At 36.4% G+C, this 25,873-nt stretch overlaps 1 protein-coding gene across 4 annotated transcripts in view; it reads left to right on the top strand.

The window, feature by feature from the left end:
- LOC116850902 (microtubule-associated protein futsch) overlaps window positions 1-25,873 on the top strand; it is a 105,897-nt gene that overhangs the window by 4,630 nt on the left and 75,394 nt on the right. For all 4 annotated transcript variants that reach the window (XM_032829725.1, XM_032829726.1, XM_032829727.1 and 1 more), the window contains one exon: window positions 1,056-1,331. In XM_032829725.1, coding sequence (XP_032685616.1) covers window positions 1,058-1,331 — 274 coding nt within the window. In that variant the 5' untranslated portion in view covers window positions 1,056-1,057. The remainder of the gene's footprint in view (window positions 1-1,055; window positions 1,332-25,873) is intronic.

Raw genomic sequence — 25,873 nt, 5'->3', positions numbered from 1 at the left:
TGCGCAAAACGGTATTGAACTTTTTTATTTATCTCAATCCATTCTACGTTTTCACAAGAGATTATGAAATCAAGCTGGAACATTCTGTATATATGTCAATGTAACTTATAAAAATAATTAAGATATTAGAACCTTTTTTTATATATATCGAAATTTAATAAAATTAAATTTAATAAATAATTCTTTAATTCTAAATGAATTTGCTTTATCAGTCATTTTAGAGAATTGCATTTTTTCACACATTTTTGTAAAATTCCAAGGGATATCAAGAGAATAGCATCGATTACATTGAAATCCGACCATTCGTCTTCACCAATCTTGCCAAACATGTAAAAAGTATCTGCTTTTGTATGCGCTGTACGTTTAACAAACTTTCTTGCAATTTTATCAGATAACTTTTTTATCGTTGTCTAATAAAGAAGCGCGATGTATAAATCAAAATATTTACTTATTTTCATTATTTTATTGACAGTAAGTGATTTGTTAAATATTCTTTTCCTTTAAATTGCTGATTTTTTAACATAAAGTCCAAATTAACTTTAAAACCTGACGTGATGGAGCGATTTGGTCAGCGGTATTGTTTTTGTGAGCGAAAACTCACCTATTATGATTTAGAGTTATTTGAGAAAGATATTTTTGTTGGTTTATATTATTCATTAACTTTCTGAAAGTGACAACGTAGGCGAGATAGATTGGACGAATATTTGCGGCGATAGTGGAGCATAAATCACTTTACGCTGTGAAACTTTCGTTCCTGTCTCACGTGGAGGCCTCTCACTAATCGCCGTGTCAGACGCGTTAATTGCAATTACCGTCGATGCATGCATTGCAGGTACACCGGTAGAAAGCGCCGCGCAGTGATAATGGCGACCGCCTTGAGCCGCAACAGAGAGATATGGTGATTTACTCTTTCATGAAAGTATCTCATCTCTAGATTTCTTTCTGAATATATAACAAATTGTTCCGACGGTACGCGCGGTGAAGCGTCATTATAAAAATCGCGCGCAATCACTCGGACGAGGAAAGCGCGTTCATCACGCACTGTTGTGTTCCAGCAATGAGTACCACGGATCCCACCGGGGAGGGTGGAGGAGGAGGAGGTGAAGGAGGAGGCGAAGGTGCTTCGACAACGACGACGACGACGAACGTCGAACAAACGGCATCCCCGAGCACGCCGATTACCGGCACCGCGGTGCCAGCGCAGCCGGCCACTCAGCAGCAACAACAACACCCGCCGCCGTCGCCCCTGAGTGGCTGTTACCTTCTCGTGGTGCTTCCTGAGCCTCATACCGCACAACACAAGGACCTTATCCTAAACCGCCTCGCGAAAGGTAAGTGCGCGTCCGAGAAAGGGAGAGAAGACGTCCGTTCGTTTTTCGCCTTGGCTGTATATATGAGAGAAAAAACAAGAAGTGAAACATATTTGTCCGATGGACGCTGATGCCATATTTACGTCAATGTACGTATTTTTGCGCTGAGAAAACATATTTTTCGGATAAGAAAACATGGATTTTCTTGAAACCTTTCACTTTTCGTGAAAGCAACTGTTAAATGAAAAGAATTATTTCTATTTCTATAATTATTTCTATTTGAATATAAAAATTGTTATTATTCTATTTTAATTGTTGATCCATCCATCTGTATTATATTCAAATTCTATTCAAAATTATCATTATTCTCTCTCTCTATATATGTTCTATTCTTAAATATAAAATATTATTCTGTTTAACTCTATTTAAATATATTTCTATTGAATTTGATGTACGAAAGAAGAATAAATTTAAGAGAATTTAGACTCGGAAGTAGAGGTGCTATTACACACACCGAATAAATCATTAGTTACTTCTTAGAAATTTTTTCTCTCAGTGTACACATCTCGCCGAGCTGTATAATCGGGTCAGCTATAGATTCACCGCGTCTATACGTCGTCTCACGAACGCACAGCAATCAGCGTTTTCTATTATTATCATTTACTACTCTTAATAGAAAATATAGTCACGAGCCGGGTGTGTGGGGATATAATGGCAAAGCCCCCTCCTCTCTCTTACCTTCTCATGTGTGCGCGGAGGGCATGAACTTTCCGCGAGCGCACGTTTAATTGGCTCGTCAGTCCAGTACGTTATCAGTTCAACGGCACGCATTATGTATGCGTACGATTAAAATCTGATAACCGCGTTATTATTGTTATTATTGTCATTATAGTATCCGCGCGCGGAAAGTCGTAATTTGCATTTAATCGCGGCCAACGACGTATCGGACACGACAGCCTATTACCGATATGAGCGGCATGCAGCTTCGGCTGGCTCGCGCTCTTTCGCGGTCTCGCGCACCAGGTCGCGCGCCCGTTTTCCTGGGACTTTCCGTTTTGGCGGTCGCCCCGTGATTAAGATTGCGCGTATCCGTCGCCGCGACTTCCTGGACGCGCGTATGTTTGTGCACGGGTGTTGGATGTGTGTATGGATGAGTGCATATACGCGGCGACGGCGGCGGCGGCGGCGACGGCTCTAACGGTGCTTGTCCTCCTCCGCTCATATTCCTTCCGAGTTATCGGACAAGCTGAGCACTCGACGGCTCCGTGTTGCTAGGCGGACCGTAAAGCGGGCTCCTCTTTCTCGCTTCGTCTCGGGAGGAAATCGACGTCGCGCGCCGCTCGTTTATTCCTAATCGTCTGCCATTAGACGCTCGATATCGAGCCGCGGCGGGCGTTAATTCCTCGCACTCGCTCGTTCATACGTTCCTCTCCCCTCGCCTCCCCTTCCTCCCCGTAGAGTGAAGTGCATTGGGCGCAGCCGGCGCCGGCAAAGCGAGCAAAACGACCGACACGCTTCTTAATCGCGCGAGAAAGGAGTACGCGAACGAACAAACGAACGAACGTCGCTGTGATACTAATTGGCTTTACGGCGAGGAGCCGCGCGATACCAGCCAGGGAGTGTTCGTTTGCGCGGCGGATCGCCGTAAACCTGCGAGAGCCGCGCGTGTATCGAGCGCGATCGATACCGTGGAACTTTATCGCGGCCAGCAGTTCCGTTGGATTTTTTGTTATTATGCTCTTTATGCAATTCTTTGCGAGCATACTTTGAGAAAAAAATCGACTGATTAGAATCAACTCTTAGGATTATGGGTGACCGGAACTATATGACACCAGAAATATATTATGTGTTTTTTTTAGTATTTATCTTGAAGGGAACAGTGGATATAAAATTGCGAAATCTTTTTAGAACATAAATACTTCTCTCTGAATATTTTGTTAAAAATGGAATAATATTACAGTTAAGAAATAGAAAAACTGATTTGGTAATAGTAAATTTTCGAAATTTTCTTCTTGAAATTTTGTATTAATATTGTCTATTGTGACTGAATAAAATTATGTGATACTAGCTGGAATGAAATTTCTTGCAAGTGTATACCGTTTCTGGCAATAAGTGCAATTTTCATTTATAAAATGACTGAAATAGAGCATATAAGCGGGCGAAGTAAAGTTATAATTAAAGGCCGACAGGAGGGCTGTGGAGACCTCTCGCGAAGACTGTGAATCTATTAATTAGAATAAATATTTTATATGTGGTCTTCTTACTCTACACTACTGGGCAACTGAACCAGTACCAAGGCAAGATGGCTATGTTCCTGCTATATTCGTATTTTGGTTATTACAAAGCAAAATATACGGTTAACAGAGCCATCAATACATAGAAGAAAGTTGTCTCTATTATGTTTGTAATAGTTAATCACAATAATTATTGCCTGAGAAGTTGTAACTTTGAAATTTTTAAATATAGAACATTTAGTCTCGGGCTCTGCTACGTGAATTTTATTGCGCAACTCGCAATTGAGTCAAGTCGAATAAAAACTGAATCGTACTTCAATAATTGGACATGGAATTTCGAAATATACGGAGAAGAAAAAATATATTATAGTAAAAATTATGAAATTTTACAACTGAGTAATTGACCGATATTTTGCAGTAACTGACTTTCATTTTATATATGTTATTTATATTTTAACTGTAATGTAATATGCTAACAGTAACTGTAATGTGCTAACAGTAACTGTAATATGCTATTGTGTATTAAAGATCTGCTTCTAGTAAGATCTGTTTTTAGCAAAATTTACCATGTTGCTTTGCAAGATAGAACTTATTGTTCTATCTAGTCCTGCACTATTAGAGATATAGCGAGATTGAAAAGAAAAAATTTATATGAAAAAAATTCTAATTTTTTTTTCTCTATTTACAAGATTTATTATAACAGTGAAGGATTCCTGAAACTGATACATGGTTGATACAGACGTCCTTTAACTTTAACCAAAAGTTGATTTAATTGCGTAAAAGAAATAATTTCAGCTCCAATGAAAGGTCAGACGATTAATAAAACCAATAATGTATTGGGTTAACTATAATTGTCTCATTGAATTAAAATTTAAACTCGTTTTATATATCAGAGATTTTAAAAGGACTCGTGTAATTTTAGTTGAGTTCCAATGTTTTAATAATTTTAATTGAATTGAACTTTAATTTTTGTCAAAAAGACCCAAATTCTGCTGAAAAGCGATTGGAACTAGAATTAGGATCGTTGTTGGTTATTTCACTTGCGTCATTATTTTCTCAGAAATAATATGACGCGTGTCTTTTGGGACGTTCAGTTGTAATCGTTATTACAGTCACGAAATTGTCCTTACAATCGCCGTGTGCGAATATGCGTTTGGATTTCATAATTAGATACACGACGACATGGCTCACATATTCAATTAGAGACATTAAAAAAGATATGAAAGGAAGTATATTCTCCTTACGCCGTGTTCTCGTGATAAGAAGAAGGAGTACGCGTGGGGATGTTTTGAGACAAAATTTTCATAGCTAAGAGAACATAATGTCGAATTAATTAAGGGATCCAATTGAAATTGAGTTTACCCGTTCGCCGGGGCACCTTATGCGAACCGACGTGTTCTCGCGCTCAGACGTAATACGTTATCGCTGTCGGGATAGCGGAATTCTGTAATATGTTTAACTTCTCCGGTGCGGACGTATTAAAATTAATACCCTGACACATACGACGACGTTAATAGAAGAGAGAGAAAGAGAGAGAGAGAGAAGGGGAAAAGAGGGGGAAGTCGACGCGCAGAGCCCGTACGTATCGTTCGGGTTTTCCGCATTGCGCCAGCGATGATTTTTAACGGCGGCTCGTCGTCGGCTTCTCGCCTCTCTCTCCCTCTCTTTCTCTCTCAGTTATGTGACGATTTTTCAATGATCCACGCGCGCGCAAATTGTAAAGACCGCCTCGCCGCGGTCGTTTGCATTTGCGACGATGATTTCGCGAAATGCCATCTGATAACGGCGCCATTGCGCCGCTGGAATTGACGTTAATAGCGCGCCATGTTAAGGAGCGCGCATAGAATTTAACCTACTGCGATTAAATATATATTACCTAAGTCCACGTTAAAATGCATAATTTGTACGCGGAACTCGCGTACAAATCTGCAATTTTACCTCCTTTATTACTATGCGAATTACTCTTACCATAAGTACCACACTATTACCACTACTACAAGTAAACCTTATTCTTTCTCGAATTACTCGTACTATAAGTACTACACTATTTTTTACTATTAATACTACAAATAGGCTTTATTCTTTCTCAAATGTACAAGCGCGACAGATGCACCAAAAGTGTGCGTATTCTCTGGATTTTTTGGAGCAAAATCTCATCCAAAGCGCGTGAAAATTCGCTGAAAGCGACAGTGATAACACTACTACTTGGAATCATAGAAGAATGAATGTTTCATTTATCCACTCGTCGACTCAGATTGGAAGAAAATCACTGCGCGAGTGAACATTCACTCAACTTCGAATCACTCGGCTATCACTTGATCTTTGACTCCGCTATATTTGACCTTTTTTTAAGTCCCACTATATATAATTATGTACGCTTCCCAAGTTTTTTTATATTAGTAAAGTAATGATTCTATCGATATTCAATATCACCGATTCGTTTTAGATATAGAGCTATAACCTCTCTCCTGACCCGTGATTTTCCCGTTGAAAAGACTAATATGGCGCTCGTGTGCAAAGCAGGATCGTTGACGTACGAAATTGCGTAAAGTTTTGCACGAAAAAAAGTAAACAAATTTTATTTCCTCAAATTTTTATCGATCTCGTCTTAAATTATAAGACTAGCTTTTATATTTATTATAATGATTATAAGATTGATTTTCATTTTTGTAGCCGGGACAGACGTACAAATATAAATATACACGTTATAGGAATTATATATACATTCAGAAAATTCCTTAGAAATGTCTTTTAAGATGATCTTATAAAGAAGAAAATTTCATTTGGACGAAGTCCATGCCTGAACTTTAAAGAGTTAAGAAACTTTAAGAACAACTCAACATTATTTTATTTTTGAAGATATTATTTTTACTTTATAGAATTTGTAGAGTTGGTGTGGTAAAACTCGTGCACCGTAGTTTAAAAGGCTTATTGTTTCTCGTATTCCACAAGTCCCTTAGAACAGCTGTAATTCCTCATAGAAACTGATGAACTTTCGCCAGGATATTTTGTATACTTCTTCAATTAATATCTTTCCCCTTGCAAAATGCCAAACTCTATGAGTCTCATATGCTTCATGACAGAGAAGATGCAGTGTTTGAAGATCTTAATACATTACTCGATTATCCTGTACTCAAATTGTTTAAAACTTTAACAAATAATCTCTACTTCGCATTCCGATTAAACAATCAAGAAATAAATTAAAAACCAATATCAAAAGTCCTTAGACGTGCACAGAAAAGTTCTATTGAAAAAGAATCATAAACATGATATGTGATTGATTTTATATGGAAATGGATATTGTTAGTAAGTCATTTTTTGGCTCACATTCTAACGAATCTCTTTATATCTGCCGGAAGAAACATTTTCTAAGGCTAGTAAGGGTCAATTCGTCGTTGGTCATGCGCAAAAGATTCTATTGCAGAAGAATCATGCACATCATATATGATTTAATACGTGAAAATTGCTATTAAATTATCTTCTCGCACACTCACGGGCCTCTTTGTATCTGCCGGAAGAAATGTTTTCCAACGTCACTTTCGCACGGATGCTCTTTCGCTAATTTCATCGCGTTTCGAGGTCCACGCGGAGAACCGCATATGCCGCCGTAGTCCTACCGGGACTTCGTTTTATTCGACATGCGCGCTCGCCCGAGTTCGCCGGAAAATAGCCGCGCAAAAACGTCCCCTGCTTTCGGCGTTTGCTCTTTTCTTCGTCAAGGGAAGCGACACTCGCTCCTTCTCGGCGGACCTCCGCGCGGAGGTCTCCTCTTCCTTTGTGTAAATTTAGCGGTAGATTTCGAGCCCGCGAGACATTTGCTGCGCCATTTGCTGCATGTTGCGTGCGGCTTCGCCGAGTCCTTAAATATAGTTAAAAACCGCGTGCGCGTGCTTTACGAATTCTCCGCTTTGAGCTCGTTGAAGCACGCTCTCGTGTTTCGAGCATATTTCTAACTTGTTTTTTTTCCCTCTCAATTTCGTGGGGTGAAATTTCACTCGTGAAGTGGCGTGACCACTCGAGTTTTCCACTTATACAGACTGAATTTTTCATCCTGAACCGTCGAGTGAACATTTTCACTGGAAATTAAGGAGTGAATCTGATATATAGTCAATTGCATATAGTCGATTTAGATATAATAAAGTCGGTTTAGATATAATAAAGTTGAGAACTCACCAAACTGTCAAAATGAAAAGTCATTATCGACGGATTTACGCAATAATAATAATTATAATAATTCATAATATAGTTGTCTCGAATAAGTTTGTCAGTAATGACTCTCAATTTGATAAATGAGATTCCAACTACATTATGTTTAAATTGTTTTGCAACCAAGTGTTACAACCAACCCTACCGTTATAGGAATATATTTACTTTAACCGATTGGAATATTTGCTAATATGGAATCAGAATTTACTTTGAGCTCAAGTGAAACATTTACTCTTGTAATTTTGGGTGGCAGTGAAAATACTGTCGCTTTTTTTAAATGCAAGATGATACACACATACACATATTTTATATACATATATAATATATGTGTGTGTATGTGTGTGTCACAGTTCAGTTTAATTAATATTGCTGATATTAATAAATTAAATCAATTCGTTGAATTCAATTAGTTGTACTTATAAAAATGCTTTATTAGACGTCACAATCCGCATGGTACATCAATATCGTATATGAAGAAAATATTGTAGCAAATATTACATCGAAATTTTGTAGTCTTAAACCATACAGAGACAAAATTACTATACAGAGATAAAATTACTATGTTTATTTAAAAACATTATGCACGTTTGACTTTTTACTATTTTTTTACTACAACATTAATTATTTTAATGCTTTTTATGTAGTATATCAGATAGAGATCGTCACACTTATTACTTCCGTAGCATACAATTTATTACTTTTTATACTACAATTTTACTACTGTATATATTTATACGTAGTATACTTATATACAGTAGTAATATATTTACGTGTACGTCTGTGTAATAATGTATACTGCAATTTATTTCAAATAATATTCCCCGGAAGACAATATATTCCCCGGAGAAAGTATATTTCCTTGACATAAAGCCGTGCGTAAATTTTAAATAATTTATTGTCGTGGAACAGTACCACCTCTTCCCGGGCATTGGATCAAAAAGCACGTACAAAAATGTAAGGTTTATATTAAAATCATATAACTATTGTTCTAGCTAACAGACTGGATCAGTTAAACAGATATATAAAAATACTTATATAATCTACTACTGAAAATAATTACAATTAATTACAATTTGCTGTATAAGCTATATATTCATACATATACTATATCTACAGTATTTATTTATATATTTATGTTAGATATACAGATGGTAATAGTAATTTATAATAATAGTAATTTTTATATTTAATAGTGGTAATTTTTCTTATATAGTAACAGTAATTTATACGACAAATTGTACAATTTCAGTACGTGTGGTGGTCTAGCTTTATAAAAAAATATTGAATGAAAAAATATCTATCTATTTATTTGGATACACACTTGTTGTATCTAATGAGTAGATACTTTTCCCCAAAATTTTTGGTGTGGAATTTGTCTTAAAAAACCGAGTGATCATCGAATTATTCATATTCGAATGCGATTTCTCATTCATGTAGAATTTTCTACTACACGGAAAAAACAATTCTGTTGGTGCAACCGAATTTTCGGTTGCTCAGAGATCAAACGAAAACTCGACTGTAGGAACAGAAAAATTCCTTTATGAGGCTTCTGTATAGTCAATTGTTCTCAGTTGCTTCAACCGAGTTCTAATATCATTGAATGTTTAGACGAATATTTTCGATTGCGACAACAGAAATATTAGTTTTCATAACAGAGATATCGTTTCTGATCATCTAATTTTTAATTAGTTCCTATTTGGTTGCACCAACTGAAATTTTTTTGCGTTTATGAATCATCGAATTAATATTTTCATTCAATATTGAAGAGTGAATTTAACGAATTTTTCCGCCACAGAAACATATGCACTTTATCCGATTGAAATCTTTACTTATATGAAGTCAGAATCCATTTTAAGTTTGAGTGAAACAGTCGCTCGTGTGATTTCGAGTAGCGGTATTTTCACTGCCGCTTCGAGTAAAAATACTGTTTTTCGCTTTTCACTCGTTTGCAGTGAGCTTCCACTCCAAGAAATTTAGAGAGTACAAACCATGGACGCAGTATACATGGACCCCACATACGGCCAGAAAAATAAAGCCACCATGTAGAAAGAGAACATATACGTAATATACATAGACTCTGCATAGTCAGAAAAGAGAAGCTAATATGTATAGCCCCTCTGTTCTCTATCTCTTTCTGCACAGACAGTGTGCAATAAGATTTAAGTAAGATTTTTACTTGCCAGTCTAGTCGGGGTGCTGTTGCACTCTATAATATTATAGAAACGAGAAATGGATGCATACGCAACAAAAAAATGACAAAATAGGAAGAAAACTATAACCCTTCTATTCTCGCTCTCTTTCTAGATGTTGGCTTCACTCTATTAGACGACAGAACATCCCGGGTAGGATTTTTTCGGGACATGCCCTAAGTTCGTAAAGAGCCTAGATAGGCATGCCCTAAAATAAACTTGGCATCGTTGGGCCTAGAAAGGGTGTACAAAAGCAAATTCTGAGTAGAATTTCCTTAACAGACCCTGAATAGGCACTATTGGGGATGCTCCTAACTAGGCCTACCACTGTTGCGTCTAGAAATGACCTACAAATACAAATTCTGAGTAGAATTTCCTAAACAAGCCCTAAATAGGCACTGTTGGGATTCTCTTAACAAGGCCTACCACTGCTGTGCCTAGAAAGGGCCTATAAAGGTAAAGGTAGAATTTCCTAAACAGATCCTAAATAGGCGCTGTTGGAGATGCCCTGCCATCGTTAGGCCTATATATGGCCAAATAAAAGGATTTCTAAAGGAAAATTCATAAATAGACCCAAAATAGGCACAGACGTGGATGTCTGTAGACATCAACACAACAAGACATGTACTTATATAATTCAGTCAGAGTCTCGTTTATTCAATTCTTGAAATAGTTTAAAGTCTTACAGAATTTTAGTTTATAATCTTAGATTAAAGTAAAATTTATAAGTTTGAAGTAAAACCAAAATACCTATAATTTTGGTTCTCAAAAATACAGTCTTCCAAATAAGGCGTGTCTACATAGGGTTTCACACAGCAAAGATAACTTGGAAATTATATTGAAATATAACATTGAAATAATTTATAAATATTTGTGAAAAATTTTATCAAAATCTTTTTCACTAAAATATTTCAGAAATCGCTTATAATAAGCGTTGATTTATATATTTATATATAAATTTAATTAATTTTAATTAATGAAATCTTATATGGTAAGGTATGGATTTCTCCTTCTTTTAATTGTATTCCTTTATAATAACTCAAAGTTTATAGTCTTTCATGATTTTATTTATTTAATAACAATCAACAATAAAAAAATTTTTACTATAAAAATTTAAAAATAACGAAATGGAAGTGCGGGATTTTGTAGACCTAACTTTATTAGCTAAAGGTTAAATTAACAATAAAAGTATGAAAAATATAATTTTTATTAAAATTATATCATTTTATTAAGTTATATTATAAAAAAATTATATTACTGTATTAATCACAACACATATGGACAAAATGTAAGACGCTAATATTGATTGAAGAAGTGGCATAGTGTTTAAGGCAACAGATTCATAATCCAAAGGTGCCTCAGGCAGAGTCCAGGTTCTCGAGTCCCATCAGTGACAGTGAGAATTTTTAAATGTGATATAGCATTAGAATTAAGTAATCTAAAGTTTTCAAATAAAATCAGCAAGCGCTGTGACCTTTACAAATAGTTTCTATTAGAAAAAAAGTAGTACATATCCATACATAAAAGAAAATTTTTTTCTACTTAGGCGTATCCAAATAGGACCTATATAGGCGTGCCAGAATAGGGCCTCAGATTTACAAATCGAGCCCTGACTTACAAAAACGTTACATCTCTGTACAGAGCCTATTCGAGCTTGTCTGAATGGCGCCTAGACAGAAATGGCAAAAAACTATCTAGGGCCTTTACAAGCCCTCTTTTAAATTCCTACCCGGGATAGGTCGTTCGGAGTCCATGTATACTATGTCCATACTACAAACTCCGCTTGTTTCTTCCGCGGGACTTCCGTAGTCTTCAGAGCCGCTCTAATTGGATGCTCTCGCATCATTCGTAATCGCATTTAGGCGGACAACACAAAGTTCACACACACTCGACGCACAGGGCGCTTCTAGTCGCAAATTAGAAGAAATCGATCGCTTGATTCCGGTGGCTTATGCCATTTTTCCGATCGATGCTTCGAGCATCGTACCGTGAAACAAAGCTCTTGCAGTCACTGCCGCATTACGTAAGGGCGACCTCCTTGCAAATCGTTCAGTTTTTCTCCGCAAAGGCCGCAGAGATCCTAAGGACCTTCGCCTTCGAACGACGGAGGAGATCCGCGTGTTTCAGCGGGCCGCTCAAAGGCAAATTGCGATCGCTCGCTTGCGTGAGCGCGCACTCACAGAGAGAGAAAGAGTTCGCGGATAGCGGAATATATACCGCGGGACTTGGGACGGTATTAGATTGTCGGGAGAGGCGTAGCTTTTTGGAAGGGATATTTTCTGCTCGGAGTTATTCTCTGTGAGACGTGTACCTCATTTAGTCCTGGCTGCTATTGAACGCCGTACTATCCTTTTTCTCAATCTCTCTTCCTTTCTTTTCATTTTTTTTCTCCTTCCCTCTCTTCTCATAAGTTTCAAGCGGGACACTGTGTGTATCGTCGCAAGCACACGTGCCGTGCATACGGAAATAATAACAGCGATTTATTTTTGACAGACCGTTCTCTCTCTCTCTCTCTCTCTCTCTCTCTCTCTCTCTCTCTCTCTCTCACGCCCTTTTCGTTGGAAAGATACGCTTCGCGTACGCCGATAAAAGTTTCGACGCGAATAATAAAGCGCAAGCGCGCGCATTCCCCGTGAATTCCGCCTGTTTTTCTGCCGTTGTTAATTGCGTTCTATCTGCGCCATCGGCGACACCGATGAACGCCCGGAATATATTTACGCTAGTAGTCGTCGTATGCGCACTTCGTCGATATTTTTGCATACTGCATATATTTAGCCTATTTATAGCCGATAAATAACCATGTCTATATGAGGTTATTTACTGGAAACGCACCGGTGGATCGTAACGAGTCCTATCCGCGGTAATTTTATTGCCATATGATATCGTGCGACCTAAATTTGCCATTTTTCTTCGCACGATATATTTTCTCCTGCCGGTCAATCTGCGCTCGTATGAGCACGCAAAAATGTACATATCATATCATATCTCTCTCTTTCGTTCTCTCTTCTCATTTCTCTCTCTCTCTCTCTCTTTTTTCCCCTCTTTCTCTCCTTTCACGCTGACACGTCTATTCTGTACTACATGAAGGGAGGTTGCAGACCTTAAATGTCCGTTTGTATTTATAGAAAGTCACGAAGTATGTATATGTATGTGTGTCTATGTGCACTTTTTCGAGGAAGCTCTCCTTTCGCCGATCTCGACGATGATATACGCCCCTGATGTCACGTCCCCTTCTTAGTCAATTCTCTTTCTCTCCCCCTCCCCCCTCTTTCTCTCTCTCACATACACACATTCTGTGAGCGGGCTGGAGTCCGTTCTGTGAACAAATCAAAAGTTGCCGGGCGTTCTCTTATATTCTGCTTTATCGTTCCTTGGATCGAGAGGCATTAGTCACGGTAGATACCAGAAATAAATATTAGATCGTGCTGAAAGAGCGAACCAGACGCGAGTCGATCTGTTCTATAAATTTACGCTAGATATCTTCCCACCTTCGGTGCGATTTACACATTTTCACTATTTGTCAAAGGTATAAAATTTATTACTTTACTCTTTATCTTTTTTCGAATTATAAAGTGGAGTTCAGAAGACTTTTTCCGTAAATTACAGATTTACCGTTATACTTCTATTTTAACCTTTCAACGGCCGGAGGCCGGAGGCGAGTTAATCTGAATAAAACAAGATCTAGTAAAATATTAGTTGAATTTCATTAATATTAGTGGTGTTAATAAATTCGACTGATTAGTTGAATTAATTGTAGAAGAGACCGGGTCTAAATGACTCCAGGAGTATGTCGCTCATGTACTCTTTTTAGTATTTATTTGAGAGGAAAGGTGAATATTACTAAAATCGCAAGATGATTCTTTTAGAATATAAATACTTTTCCCCGAGTTTCGTTAAAATCGAAATAATATTACACTTAAGAAAGAGAGAAAACTGATTCAGTAGTAGCAAAGTGAATTCTTGAACACCTCGAAATTTTGTATTAATATTCTCCGCTGTAATTGAATAAAGTTAAGCGACATGTTACTAACTAGAATGAAGTTTCTTGCAAATGCATGATGTCTAAGAAGATAAAAGCAACTTTAATTCATACAATAATTGAGAAATGGAGTATATGAAATGGATGAGGTAAAATTGACCTATAATTAAGTGTCGACAGGACGGCCGTGGAGACCTCTCGCGGAGACCTCGGAACTACTAATCAGAATGCATATTTTATATACAGCCCCTTCTTACTTTGCGCTACTGAGTAACTGAATCCGATACCAAAACAAAATGGCCATGTTGCTGCATGTTTGTATTTGTATTACTACAAAACATTTGTACAACTTGTATTTGTATTATTACAAAACAAAATATACGGTTAATAGTATCGTGACGAGCATTAGAAGAACACATAGAAGAACCTCTGGCATGTTTGTACAGTTCGTTACAACAATTAGTTGTCTGAGAAGTTGTAACTTCATAATTCTGAAATATGGGACACTTAGCTCTAGTCTCCTCTACATGTATGACTTCCGGAACTTATAAAGTTTATTTAAGCGACTGCCACCTAGACATGCAAATTTAGATCGTTTTTGATTGTGATTTCTGCCCTTAACCCTTTGAATCTTAATTCTGCAGAATAACACGGCATGCATATCTTGGATTTCCAGGCAAAAAATGACATTTTTTAAAGTGTTATTTTTACAAATTTAATTATTTAATAAATGATTAGAACTATATAACCAGGATGCAAAGGTTAATTGTAACGTGAAGGACGTTATTACTGGCGGTTTAACGGGTTTATCACCTATGTTCTTATTACCGGCGAATTAACGAGCTTATCACTTATATCCCTTTATAACCGGAGAACAGGTTCAAAGGATCAAAATGCTGAAACTGTCTTATATATCTCAACCTGTTTCGTGTTTGGAAAAGGACTTTTGGGTCATCTCAATACTTGGAAAATATTCTTGTGTATCTTCTTCCGCAAAAAAGGAAAGCGCGATATTTGATATAGATCGTGCCCGCAATTTTTTTAGCGGCAAGTTACTTCGGCAACAAACCCGTTTCCCGCGACGACGAGACTGGTAGGGGCGCGAGTCAGGCCTGACTATAATTTTGCCAATCGATAGCGATTCCTTATTTATGATGATTGCAGTGCGAAGGGGATCCGAATATTTCGCGGAACTCAGACTGTGTCATGCGGGGGTTTCGTACGCGCGCACGCACACGCACACGCGACTCGCGATTTCCCAAGCTGTGCGTGACACACCTTGCGCCAGACGCACGCTTTGTTTGACCACCGGTGTCTGTCATGAACGTCGCGATTGCGTGGCAATGATAGCTCGTCGAAAACCGTCTGCAATGGGGGTTGACAGCCGGTACCGCACGATTCGGTAAACTCACGTAGACACGGTATCTCCACCCAGACAGATTTTCACGACCAACGTAACGTGAGACAATCGATGTTGGAAACTCTACAGTTGTCTTAATTACGTCGAAGAAACAAATGTGTTCTGTCGAACCTTTAGACTGCCGGGAAAGCCACTTTTGTGGTTTCGCACAAATCTCAAAATTCTGCGTCATGTGTATGTTACTTATATAGAAAAATTTTTTAGAAAAAAAACACTTTTTTAATGAAAAAATGCCGGCAGCCTGAAGGTTGATCATTATAAATTTACATTATCATCATTTACATTATATAATCTACAATTTACATCAAACATTACAATCATAACAAAATATAATTTATATCATATAATGTAAACTTCTTGTTACATTGACGCAGCAACAAATAATACTGAAAGTTATTCTCAGAGTTTCATATTGCATTTTACATAATATATTGTATTAAGCAAAGTTTAGCTATTTTTTAAATTTCATTTGTGAGGCAAATATATTGTGTATTTTGAATTAATAAATAAATTTACATTATGCAATAATGTAAGTGTTTTGTTACGTTGACGTAGCAACAAATTTATTAAAAATTTCTCTCAGACTTTCATATTGCATTCTACATAATATATTGTATTATAATATATATTGTATTAAAATATATTGTATTATATGTAGTAAAGCTTGACTATTTTTAAATTATATTTGACAAATATTTTGTGGCAAATATACTGTGTATTAAATTAATAAGTAAATTTACATCATAGATTAATCATAATAATTTACATCAGAGAATAATCATATATCATGAAATAATATAAACCTTTTGTTATATTGACGCAGCAACAAATCTACAAAAGGCGAGTCTCATGTTGCATAATATATTGTTTTGACCAAAGTTTGACCATTTATTATATATTTCTTTCGTACTTCTGATTCGTCGTTCTATGTGAGTGTCACATGAACTTCTCATAATGAACGCATCGTTCACAAAGCGTAACTAATCAGGTTGCTGCCAAATTTACGTGCATCTGTTCGCTTGGATACACTTACTCACTCAGGTACACTTAAATCAGGTACACTTAAAATCGAGGGTGAGGGGGCGTTCTTTTGTTCTGTAATTGTAGCGAAGCTTTGTCCGAAACTGAATACGTCGAAATCGCTTCTAATCGCCGACAGTCACCGAGGCAAATACACGGGGAGAGGGCGCGGGGTGTCTTTCGTTTATGCGTTCAATCAATCGCGGTGTATTCTCGTCGTAAGCTCGGGTCATTGCCCCGAAATATCGGCTATAATTATCGGCTGCCGGCTATCGAAAGTTCGTACACGAGTAATTGCGTGTGATGAATATATATTGTACATACACACACACACACACATATATATATACATAACACACGTATAGATTCACACGCGAGCACGTACTACATGCGCGTGCACGTGGTAGTGCTCGACGACATTTAGATTGTCGCTTCGCAAAATGTCGATAGGTCAAAGTGCACACTTGTATCGCACTGTATATTCCGTTGCATCTATGTGCGCGGCGCTGCTGCACACTATTCGTCAATGCAAACATCCCTTAACGAACGACCCGAACCGCAAACGTTCAAAATTCGTTACCATGAGCGTTAGTTAAACGTTCGCGAACTTTTTGCAAATAAGCCCCGCCGGCTTGTCCGGAAATCAAATCGTGTGTGTGTTCGCACACGAAAGATATCGATCTACCTCGATGGGAATTTCGTTGTAAATGCGGAACTTTATGGAATTAATTCCGACTCCGCGTGCGCGCGTGTGCCATGCAATTGCGGCGGTGGTGCGGCGTATTATGTAAGTAATTACCGCGGGATAGTAACAGCACATTCCCCACAACTAAAATATACGTGTACACATATGATGTATGTTACACAATATAAATGAGTTGCACGTAGCGCCCGTTAAGTGAAATCGTTTGACTCTCCGGCCGTGCCATCCACGGAATTACGACGCTAATCCGATGAATCGTTATATTTTCAATATTGCAACGGCGAAATCCCACTTTCAGCAAAAAATATGCCGTTGAATTGGTAATACATTTGTTTCTCGCGGGATGAAGTCTATAACGTGTCGCCAAATTGCCGCTTCGGCGTACATCGCGATTCATATCAACACGCGAATCGATGAAAATTCTTTTCCTTTCTGTTGCGGCTATGAGATACTCTACGAACGTCGTTACACACATTCTTGAACTTCCGTTTGCTGTCTTATAAATATATTCTCGTCTAATCTTAGACTCGACTTATTTCCGGCTGTAACCGTTAGGTGAATCGATGCCGCGTAATTCTCGTGCATACACACACACACACACACACACACACACACACACGCGCGCGCGCGCTCGCACACATCTACACATGATAAACGCATGTGCTGAATCATATATCGTAATTAACGTAATCGAAAAGAATTTATTTGCACTTGCATTGTTATCTCGCGAGGATAAAGCAGACGTTCGCGAAATCGAAAGAAATGCGTAATGGCGATCATAAATGACGCGTATGCGTTTTATTTTATTGCCTTTATTGCGGAAATCATTACGCGTAGAAGATTCTTTTGTTGAATAATGTAGCATACTTATAATATGAGATTTATTGGACTTGTATGTTGCGCGACTGAGATATACTCACATTGGTGCCAACAGCAATAAAAAAGGAAACGAATAGTTTGATCAAATATATTTTGCAACGATGGTGTACACATTTACTATATATTTGATTGCTAAACGGTTTGCATACTTTTCATCGGATAAAGCTGCAACGCTTCAATTTGTTCAATTCAACTGAAGGCCACTGCTGATTAGGGATGTGTAGTACTATAAAAGTACTGGCACTAACATTGAAACAGGTATCTAATCAAGAATAACGATATGATTAGCGATACTAGTATCAGAACAAAAATATTGATACCGACACCGGTATCAAAACTTAAACAAACTTGAAATCAGAGGAAATATAAAAATCAGGGAAATATTATTCTTCTAAGCTACTTTTAAGAGTCGTCTACGCATAATATCTTACCGTGGCACAAAGATATTTCTACCTTCTGCATTAGACTTTTTGTGGTTTGTAATTTAAAAACCTTAAAAAAGAAGTGTTAAGTTTTCTGTGTCCTCGTTATGACCTCGTTCTGTGTCCTCATTTTCATTTCATGAACTCATAAAGTCGTGAAGTGAGGAAGCATGCCAAAAATTATTATGGTATACGTGGAAATAAAGCAATATACGCGCAAAATAATATTCTGAATCGACTACGTGATCGACTTGTAAAAATATTCGAACGCTTCTTTTATTTCAGCAATTGATAAATAACTGTAACAAAAATTAATGTAACAGAGATTATGAAAACATAGGTTTGAAACGTAAGTTGTATGTTATACTAATTTTCGCCTATTTTTTTATTATTGAAATAAAAGGAAAGTGCCTGACATTTTTTGCAAGTGTACTAAATCATACTGAGTGTCATTTTGCGCGTGTATTGTTTTTTTCATGTATACCGTAATAATTTTTAGCATGCAAATTTTCTTCGAAAATTTGCATGCTAAAAAATATCGAAAAAATATCGAAAAAAAATATCGAAAATATCGAAAAAATGCACATAAAAAAAATATCGAAAATGCACATAAAAAAAATATCGAAAAAAATTAGTACTGATACGAGATGAATATTGAAAAAAAAATATCAATATCAGTATTATATCAGTATCACAACATCTCTATTATTAACGTCCAAACCGACAAATGTACATAAATTTGGCAGCTTCTAATTGATTTCTAACGGTTGCGTCTCTCATATGAATGACTCATATGCCACTCATATTTATCAAATAGAGTGACAAAATAAAAATATGAAAGAAACATGAGAAGAATGATCATAATTTGCTCAAAACAATATTTTATATTGTAAAATGTAATATAAAAAGTTGAGTCAATGCAGTATGTTTGTCTTATAAATATAATTAAAAAATTATAAAGTTTTCACCACGAATTGTCTCACGTTAATCATGAAAGTCTGTCTGAGCTTGCAGTAATCGATTATGACAGGAGCCGAAATGAAAGCACACAGACTGTGACATTTGTGAAATATGGAAGGAAGAATTTATTTTAAATTAAGAGAACATTATTTTGAGGAATAATTTTTATATATTTATAACCGATCACAGAGAGCGTATATTATTCGTCAGCGATAGCTGACGAATTCTGACAACTTGAAACGTTGTGACTTCACTCGATAAAAAGTGTGCAAATCGTTTAGCAATCGAGCATAATAAGAATATAGTGATAAGAAGAAAAATGTACCCTATTGATGTATGTATTGTTGACGCTGCAACTCGGATTGTTCGTTATTTTTAATGCCAATATGGGAAAAAATTCAATCTTGAATAGTAATTATCGTGTAATGTATAATACTACTATACACGGAGAGAATATTGTAGTAAAAATTACAATGCAATTTTAGTAATATCCGGGAATAAATCGACACTATCGCGAAAATTATAATAAAACAGTAAAAATGACGATAAATATGACAATAACTCTTACTATGTTTATGGTCATTTTTACTAGGTTTTATTAAAATTATTGTAATAGTGCCAGTCTATTCTTGGACTGCTAAAGTTGCATTATAATTTTTATTACAATATTCTCTCCGTGTATATATGTGCGTTTGTGAAAATTGCAGAAAGACGGAATATTCGTTGCGCCTCTTAATAGTGACAGGCAATTATAACTGTGTCGATCGTGTTGCCTTGCTTGCCATAATTTGCAAAGGAACTATTGGACAAATAAATTTATTAAATGGATTTTTGGTTGAGAGAATTTCGTACGAACTAAATTCGATCCAGAAATTCTGTTTCCTTCAATCGAGACGCGTTTGCTTCTTTTATTATCAAGTTAAATTAATCAAACTTTTCTTCTACGCGGAGAGAATATTATAGACTTGTTTCATGCAAATTCTTGTTGACTTTATTATATTCCTAATAATTCAAGAATATTATCAGTAAAATTATCAGTAAAATCTATCTTGTTGAGGAATATAGTAAATTTTGCTGGAAATACAACGTTTTAAGATATTTCAATCTCTGAAAAACAATTAACAAACGTATAACATGAAAGGATAATTAAACCTAGAATTCCAAACATGGGTAAACTTTATTTAGACTAATTTTTTAAACGTTACCGCTCTTAAAAATATATGTTTTGTTTTTCCATTTTAACTGTTTTCAACTTCATGAAATTACATGCATTACATTACATAAAAAACATTAATATATTCATATTTTTCGTGCTTTCTGCACCGATTAAAAAAGTATTTAATTTGATCACATTTACGGAAATTATGAACAAATGAAAATGTACTGGGCAAAATTTAGCCAAAATTTAGCATTTTTATAAGTTTACGTAGCTTTTTGATATTTAGAGTTCTAGGTTTAATTCTAGGGTTATCTATTCTTTGGTTATAAAATATTTTTTGATTAAAAAATTATAACAATTTTTACTACAAAATTCTCTTTGTGTAGTATTAAAGCAATGCATGACATAAGAAAGATTTGTTCAGCATGGACATTTTTTTTCACACACACGTTTTAAAGCCATTGAAGAAACTTTATATTTCTTGCAAAAAATAATTTCTGCGCTTATGCAATGTTATTCTTTGCTCTTTAAATTGTCTAAACTTTCTTCAAATTTTTCTTACTTTATAAGTATGTCCTAATCAGACAAGATTTTTATGGTACTTCTTCGATTAAAGAATGTTTATATCTTCGAGAAAAAATTCTCTGTGTGTGCAGGTACAATTATTCTCAAGATATTTAGGACGATGAAATTATTTGCAATATAAAGTTAAAAATTGAGAGATGAAAGGACAAAGAGGGGAAGAGAGATCCGGCAGACGGAGATCAACGCGAATTAGTCGCGTCACCGAAATTCGCGCAATTATGAGCACACGAAATAAATTTCGTCACCGGTTAGCTTTCCCTCCCGTCGAAGCGTTGCGCGTTCACGCACCGTTAATAGGCAGCGCGAGCAATAAGCGAATAAAATGCATGGAACCACATTTGTGCGGTGCGCAAGTGCGCGACGGCATTTAATTAAATACAAACTTGCTTTTGCGTTCGCACGTGCAACAGAACAGAATTTATATATCTCTTATTGACAACTTCGGGCGGGGGACAACTCTTTGAGCGTAACGTCGTCTCTTTACTCGGGAGAACACGCCGTGCGTTGTGAAGTTTCCTAATAAAAGAGAGCATGCATAAAAAAAAAGGAGAGACAAACAAGAAGAACGCAATGCACGTATTGATTGTTGGAAACGATGAGACGCGACAACACACACAAAACAAGCGGAAAGAGGCGAACAATCGCCGTGGGGAAGCAACGTGGGGATGAGGAAAGGACATGGTGAGATAGTTGGAGAAAGAAGCGAACGTGAGAGAATGATTCGAATCGATCAGCTTTTTTCCTCTGTAATAAACGTGCCAGGACCATCGGTGGTGGCGGAGATAATTACGGTCGTGTCGTATAACGTACGAAGATAATGGAAGCCCGTCGCGGCGGGTGAGACCGTCGACACGGGGAGAAAGAGCGAGACGCGGAGAAAGGGCGAAATTTCAATAAGAATAGGTAGAAGAGACCGAGAGCGGCGGACGGAAATGAGGACGATGGATGACGGAGAAATATGACGCTTATAGGGGAAATGAGAGAAGAAAACTGAGCGTACAGACAAAGAGAGATAAAGAGAGAGAGAAAGAAAAAAAGGGTTGAAAAGGAATATAGTAATTGGAGCCAAGGATTGCGAAGGGAGGAAAAAGGAGACACACATGAGAGAAGGACGGGAAAGGAGTATGGTACTGTCAAAGGACGAGAGATCGTGGGAGGAAGGTAAAAAGAAACGAACAACGACGATGACGACGACGACGGCGATGGCGATGGCGATAGCGACGACGGTGACTACGACGGCGACGACGAAGACGAAGACGACGACGACGACGACGAAGACGAAGACGACGACGACGACGACGACGACGACGACGAGAGCGGTCGAGAGAGGGCGAGAGAGAGCGAGAATATAGCTGTAGGTTGATGCGGCATGCGCATGTTGGTACCTGCCTACGGCCACATCCCCGCAGTCCCAGAACTTCGATCAATAATCCATCCACTCGGCTCAGAGTGAAAACTGTCGCTAAGCCGAAATAACGATGTCATTTCATCTTCTTCGTCGGCGTACGACGATCGAAGCCGAGCGGCACGTCAGCCGGTAAATAGAAAGCGCACGGAGATGCACATTGCAGACGAGAAGTTAAGAAACGAGAAGAAAACAACGAGAGAGAAGAGAGAGAAAGAGAGAGAGTGGGAAGGAAGAATAGCGGGCGCTGAAGGTCGTTGAATCGACGAAACGGGACGCAATCGCGGCTGGAATTGAAATTGGAAGGAAACGAAATAAGAAAAACAAGTGATTTAAACTTCCGCGTGCAATGTAGGGTCCGTGAGGCCCGAACGAACCCAGATAGATAGGTATATGTAAATTTGACAGTAACTTTGTTGGTCGATTTGTAAAGATTGCGTTTCTTATGAGTGATTTATATGACACTCATATTTGTCTTACATGGAGAAAATGAAGAAATAGAAGTACGAAACAGAAACACAACACTAAAAGATATTTATTAAAATTTATTCAAAACAATGTGTTATACACAAACTAATGAGTACTGCATTCAGATATGTTACTTGTCTCAAGTGTTTCATAAGTTTATATACCCGCAAATCTGTCATAAGTTCATCGTAAGCATCATGTTTATTGAAGATACAACTCACAAATTCTAATAAATCTACAAATTCTAGCAAGTTCAAGTTTTTGAGAAAAAGTACTAGAAAATTTATTAGTATATAAAGTTTTTTTCGCAGAAATCAACTTTATACTCCACAAATAAATTTTTAAGTATTTTTTTCAGTGTTTAACGTTTCAACCAAGAATATTAGAAAATAAAAGAAGAAATTGGTTTGCTTACCACATATAGTTGGGCCGACTTTATTCGATAAAGTTTTATCATTTTTGTAAGTTTTAAAAGAAAAATAAATTTTTCTTTTGAATATATAATAATAACCTTTTTCAAAATTTATGACAAATATATTTTAAGACTGTTATCAAGAGAATTTTAAGTTAACGTAAGTAAAGAGAAGTTTAAGATAATTATTACTAAAAAAAAAAAAAAAGCAAACTAATGACTTTCTTAACAGTGGAATGATATTTTTCCGTGTATATAAAATATAATATCGAAATTTAAGTGTGACTTTTTTTAGTTTAAATTTGTCGCTGTATTAATATAACAAAAAATTCATATTATTGTATAATATAAATGTAATGATTAATTCAATATAATACATTTACCTTATAAATATCATTAATTATAGAGTTTTCATTATGGGTTGTCTTACATCATGATGATTATGAAAGTCTATCGAGGAATATTTGATTGTTCATCAACTTTTGTAGAGAGAGTCTGGGAAAATTCCAAAATAGCACAATCTTTTTGCGCAGATTTTAATTTCATTACGTCAGCTATCTTATAGCTGTAGCTTTTCTAAATCTTTGGGCAAAAAATGTGGCCAAAAGTATTGATTCTCAACAAAATTATGACAGTTTAAATTTGTGCGGGTCTGACAGACTCTGATTGTAAGGCAAAATATTTAATTACTGGCATCTAATTATCGATTTCCTTTAGTTATGGACACTTTAGAAAAATTTTTCTTGTAACCAGTTGCATTTATTCACAGTTTTAGTTATGAATTTCTTTCTTTTGCAATTATTGAGAAGAGGTGAAATGTTTAACTGCAATACTAGTCGCATGAAAAATTGTTTTCTTTAGAAATCATGTTTCCTTTAAAATCATGTTTTCTAAAGTGTCAATGGCTAAGGGAATATCAATAACTGAATGTTTTATATCTATGTGCCAAAAAATATGATAGCATATGGAGGGTTAAACACTCGGATGTATTTTCATGATTATCATGACGTGAAAAAATCGATTACAGAAATTTTGGAAATTTTTTAATTATGTTTACAGCATAAATATGCAATGTTGAATTAATCCTGAAATTTACATCATACAATAATTAATAAATTATTTACATTATACAATAAATAATAATCTAGTATAAATTTTTTATTGCATTGATGCAATAAAAAATACAATCACAAATTTATTAAAAAAGTTATAATTAAAATTAAAATTAAAAATTAAAATTAAAATTATTAAAAAGATTCTCATATTTTACATTTTACATGACAATTGTTGTTTTGAGCAAATTTTCTTAATTTTTTTTGTATACCGTACTTTCCTTTTGTCATTCTATGTTATAATATGAACTACTCACATACTGAAGGAGAAAATATGTAAAATATAAGAAAAAATATTTATTTGGTAGATACTAAGAATATATTTACTTGCACTAATATACATACTTTCCACACTGAGAAAAAAATTTCTTTCAAATGAGAAAATATATATTTTCTTAAAACAACGTCGTTGCTTTTCACGAAAGCAATGGTTTATTTCGTTTAAACACACACACACAACAATTTAAATTTAAATAAATATGTTATCAGTATTCATGGAATAAGTATTTTTTATCTTTCAGATATTTTTTCCTTTAGTGTAAGAGACGTAATCTTCACAAATCGATTAATAAAGTTATTGCCAAATTTAACATCCGTACATCCGTCTATTTTGATAGTTATATGCTGGAAACCAATAGCTAGAAAAAGTAAAGTGACTGTGGATTTTGAACGGAAGCAGAGTAATCCGCGAGTTATCGTTATCGCGACGCGCATCAGAGACGCGAGGATTTATACACTTTACTCTATAATCCTCTTAATTTATAAATTTTGTTGGTTAATCGGAGGATCTAAGATAGGAAATAATTGCGCGCCCTAACAAGGTATAATTTACCGAAGTACGCCGGAGGCGAGGCGCGGAAAGACGAGACGAGATGAGATAAAAGCATCGTATTCGATGAGCACAGTGACTGCAAGGTCGCCATTCACGGGTGGAAAGATAATTGAAGTGAGGGGTGTGCATCTCCTTTCTCGAGTTTCTAATGAGTATTAAAAGTTTTAATTTTGCGTCATGTGGAGGTAAATGCATACTACCCGCCCACGCTGAATAAATTACGAGACCGCCTCTCTTCTCGCGACAGAGAAAACGTCTAACTCTTTTAGCGACAATGCAATTAAGAATATCCAGCACAATTTCGCCCGTCTCTGTTGCTCGTTTCAGTGTAAGTATCTTCGCGACAAATGCACAAAACCGTGTCGTGAGCGAGGCGGAAAGAATAGGAAAAGCCAAGTCTAATTGGTTCAAGGGGTATGTCGGCCATATGCTTTGTTCATGTATTCATCGTGAGGGGAGCAGTGGAAACAAGATCGCAAAATGTTCCTTTCAGAGCATAGATACTTCTTTTAGAGTTTAAAATCCGTATTACAGTTAAAAAGTAGAGAGAAACTGGCTTAAGGGGGAGGGGGGGGGGG

The sequence above is a fragment of the Odontomachus brunneus genome, unplaced genomic scaffold (assembly GCF_010583005.1).
Source record: "Odontomachus brunneus isolate Ranch 3 - 2012 unplaced genomic scaffold, Obru_v1 Obru_scaffold_159, whole genome shotgun sequence".
In the NCBI taxonomy this organism is placed as follows: domain Eukaryota; kingdom Metazoa; phylum Arthropoda; class Insecta; order Hymenoptera; family Formicidae; genus Odontomachus; species Odontomachus brunneus.
The sequence above is the reverse complement of the archived record's forward strand: the minus strand, read 5'-3'. Positions and strand labels throughout refer to the sequence as shown.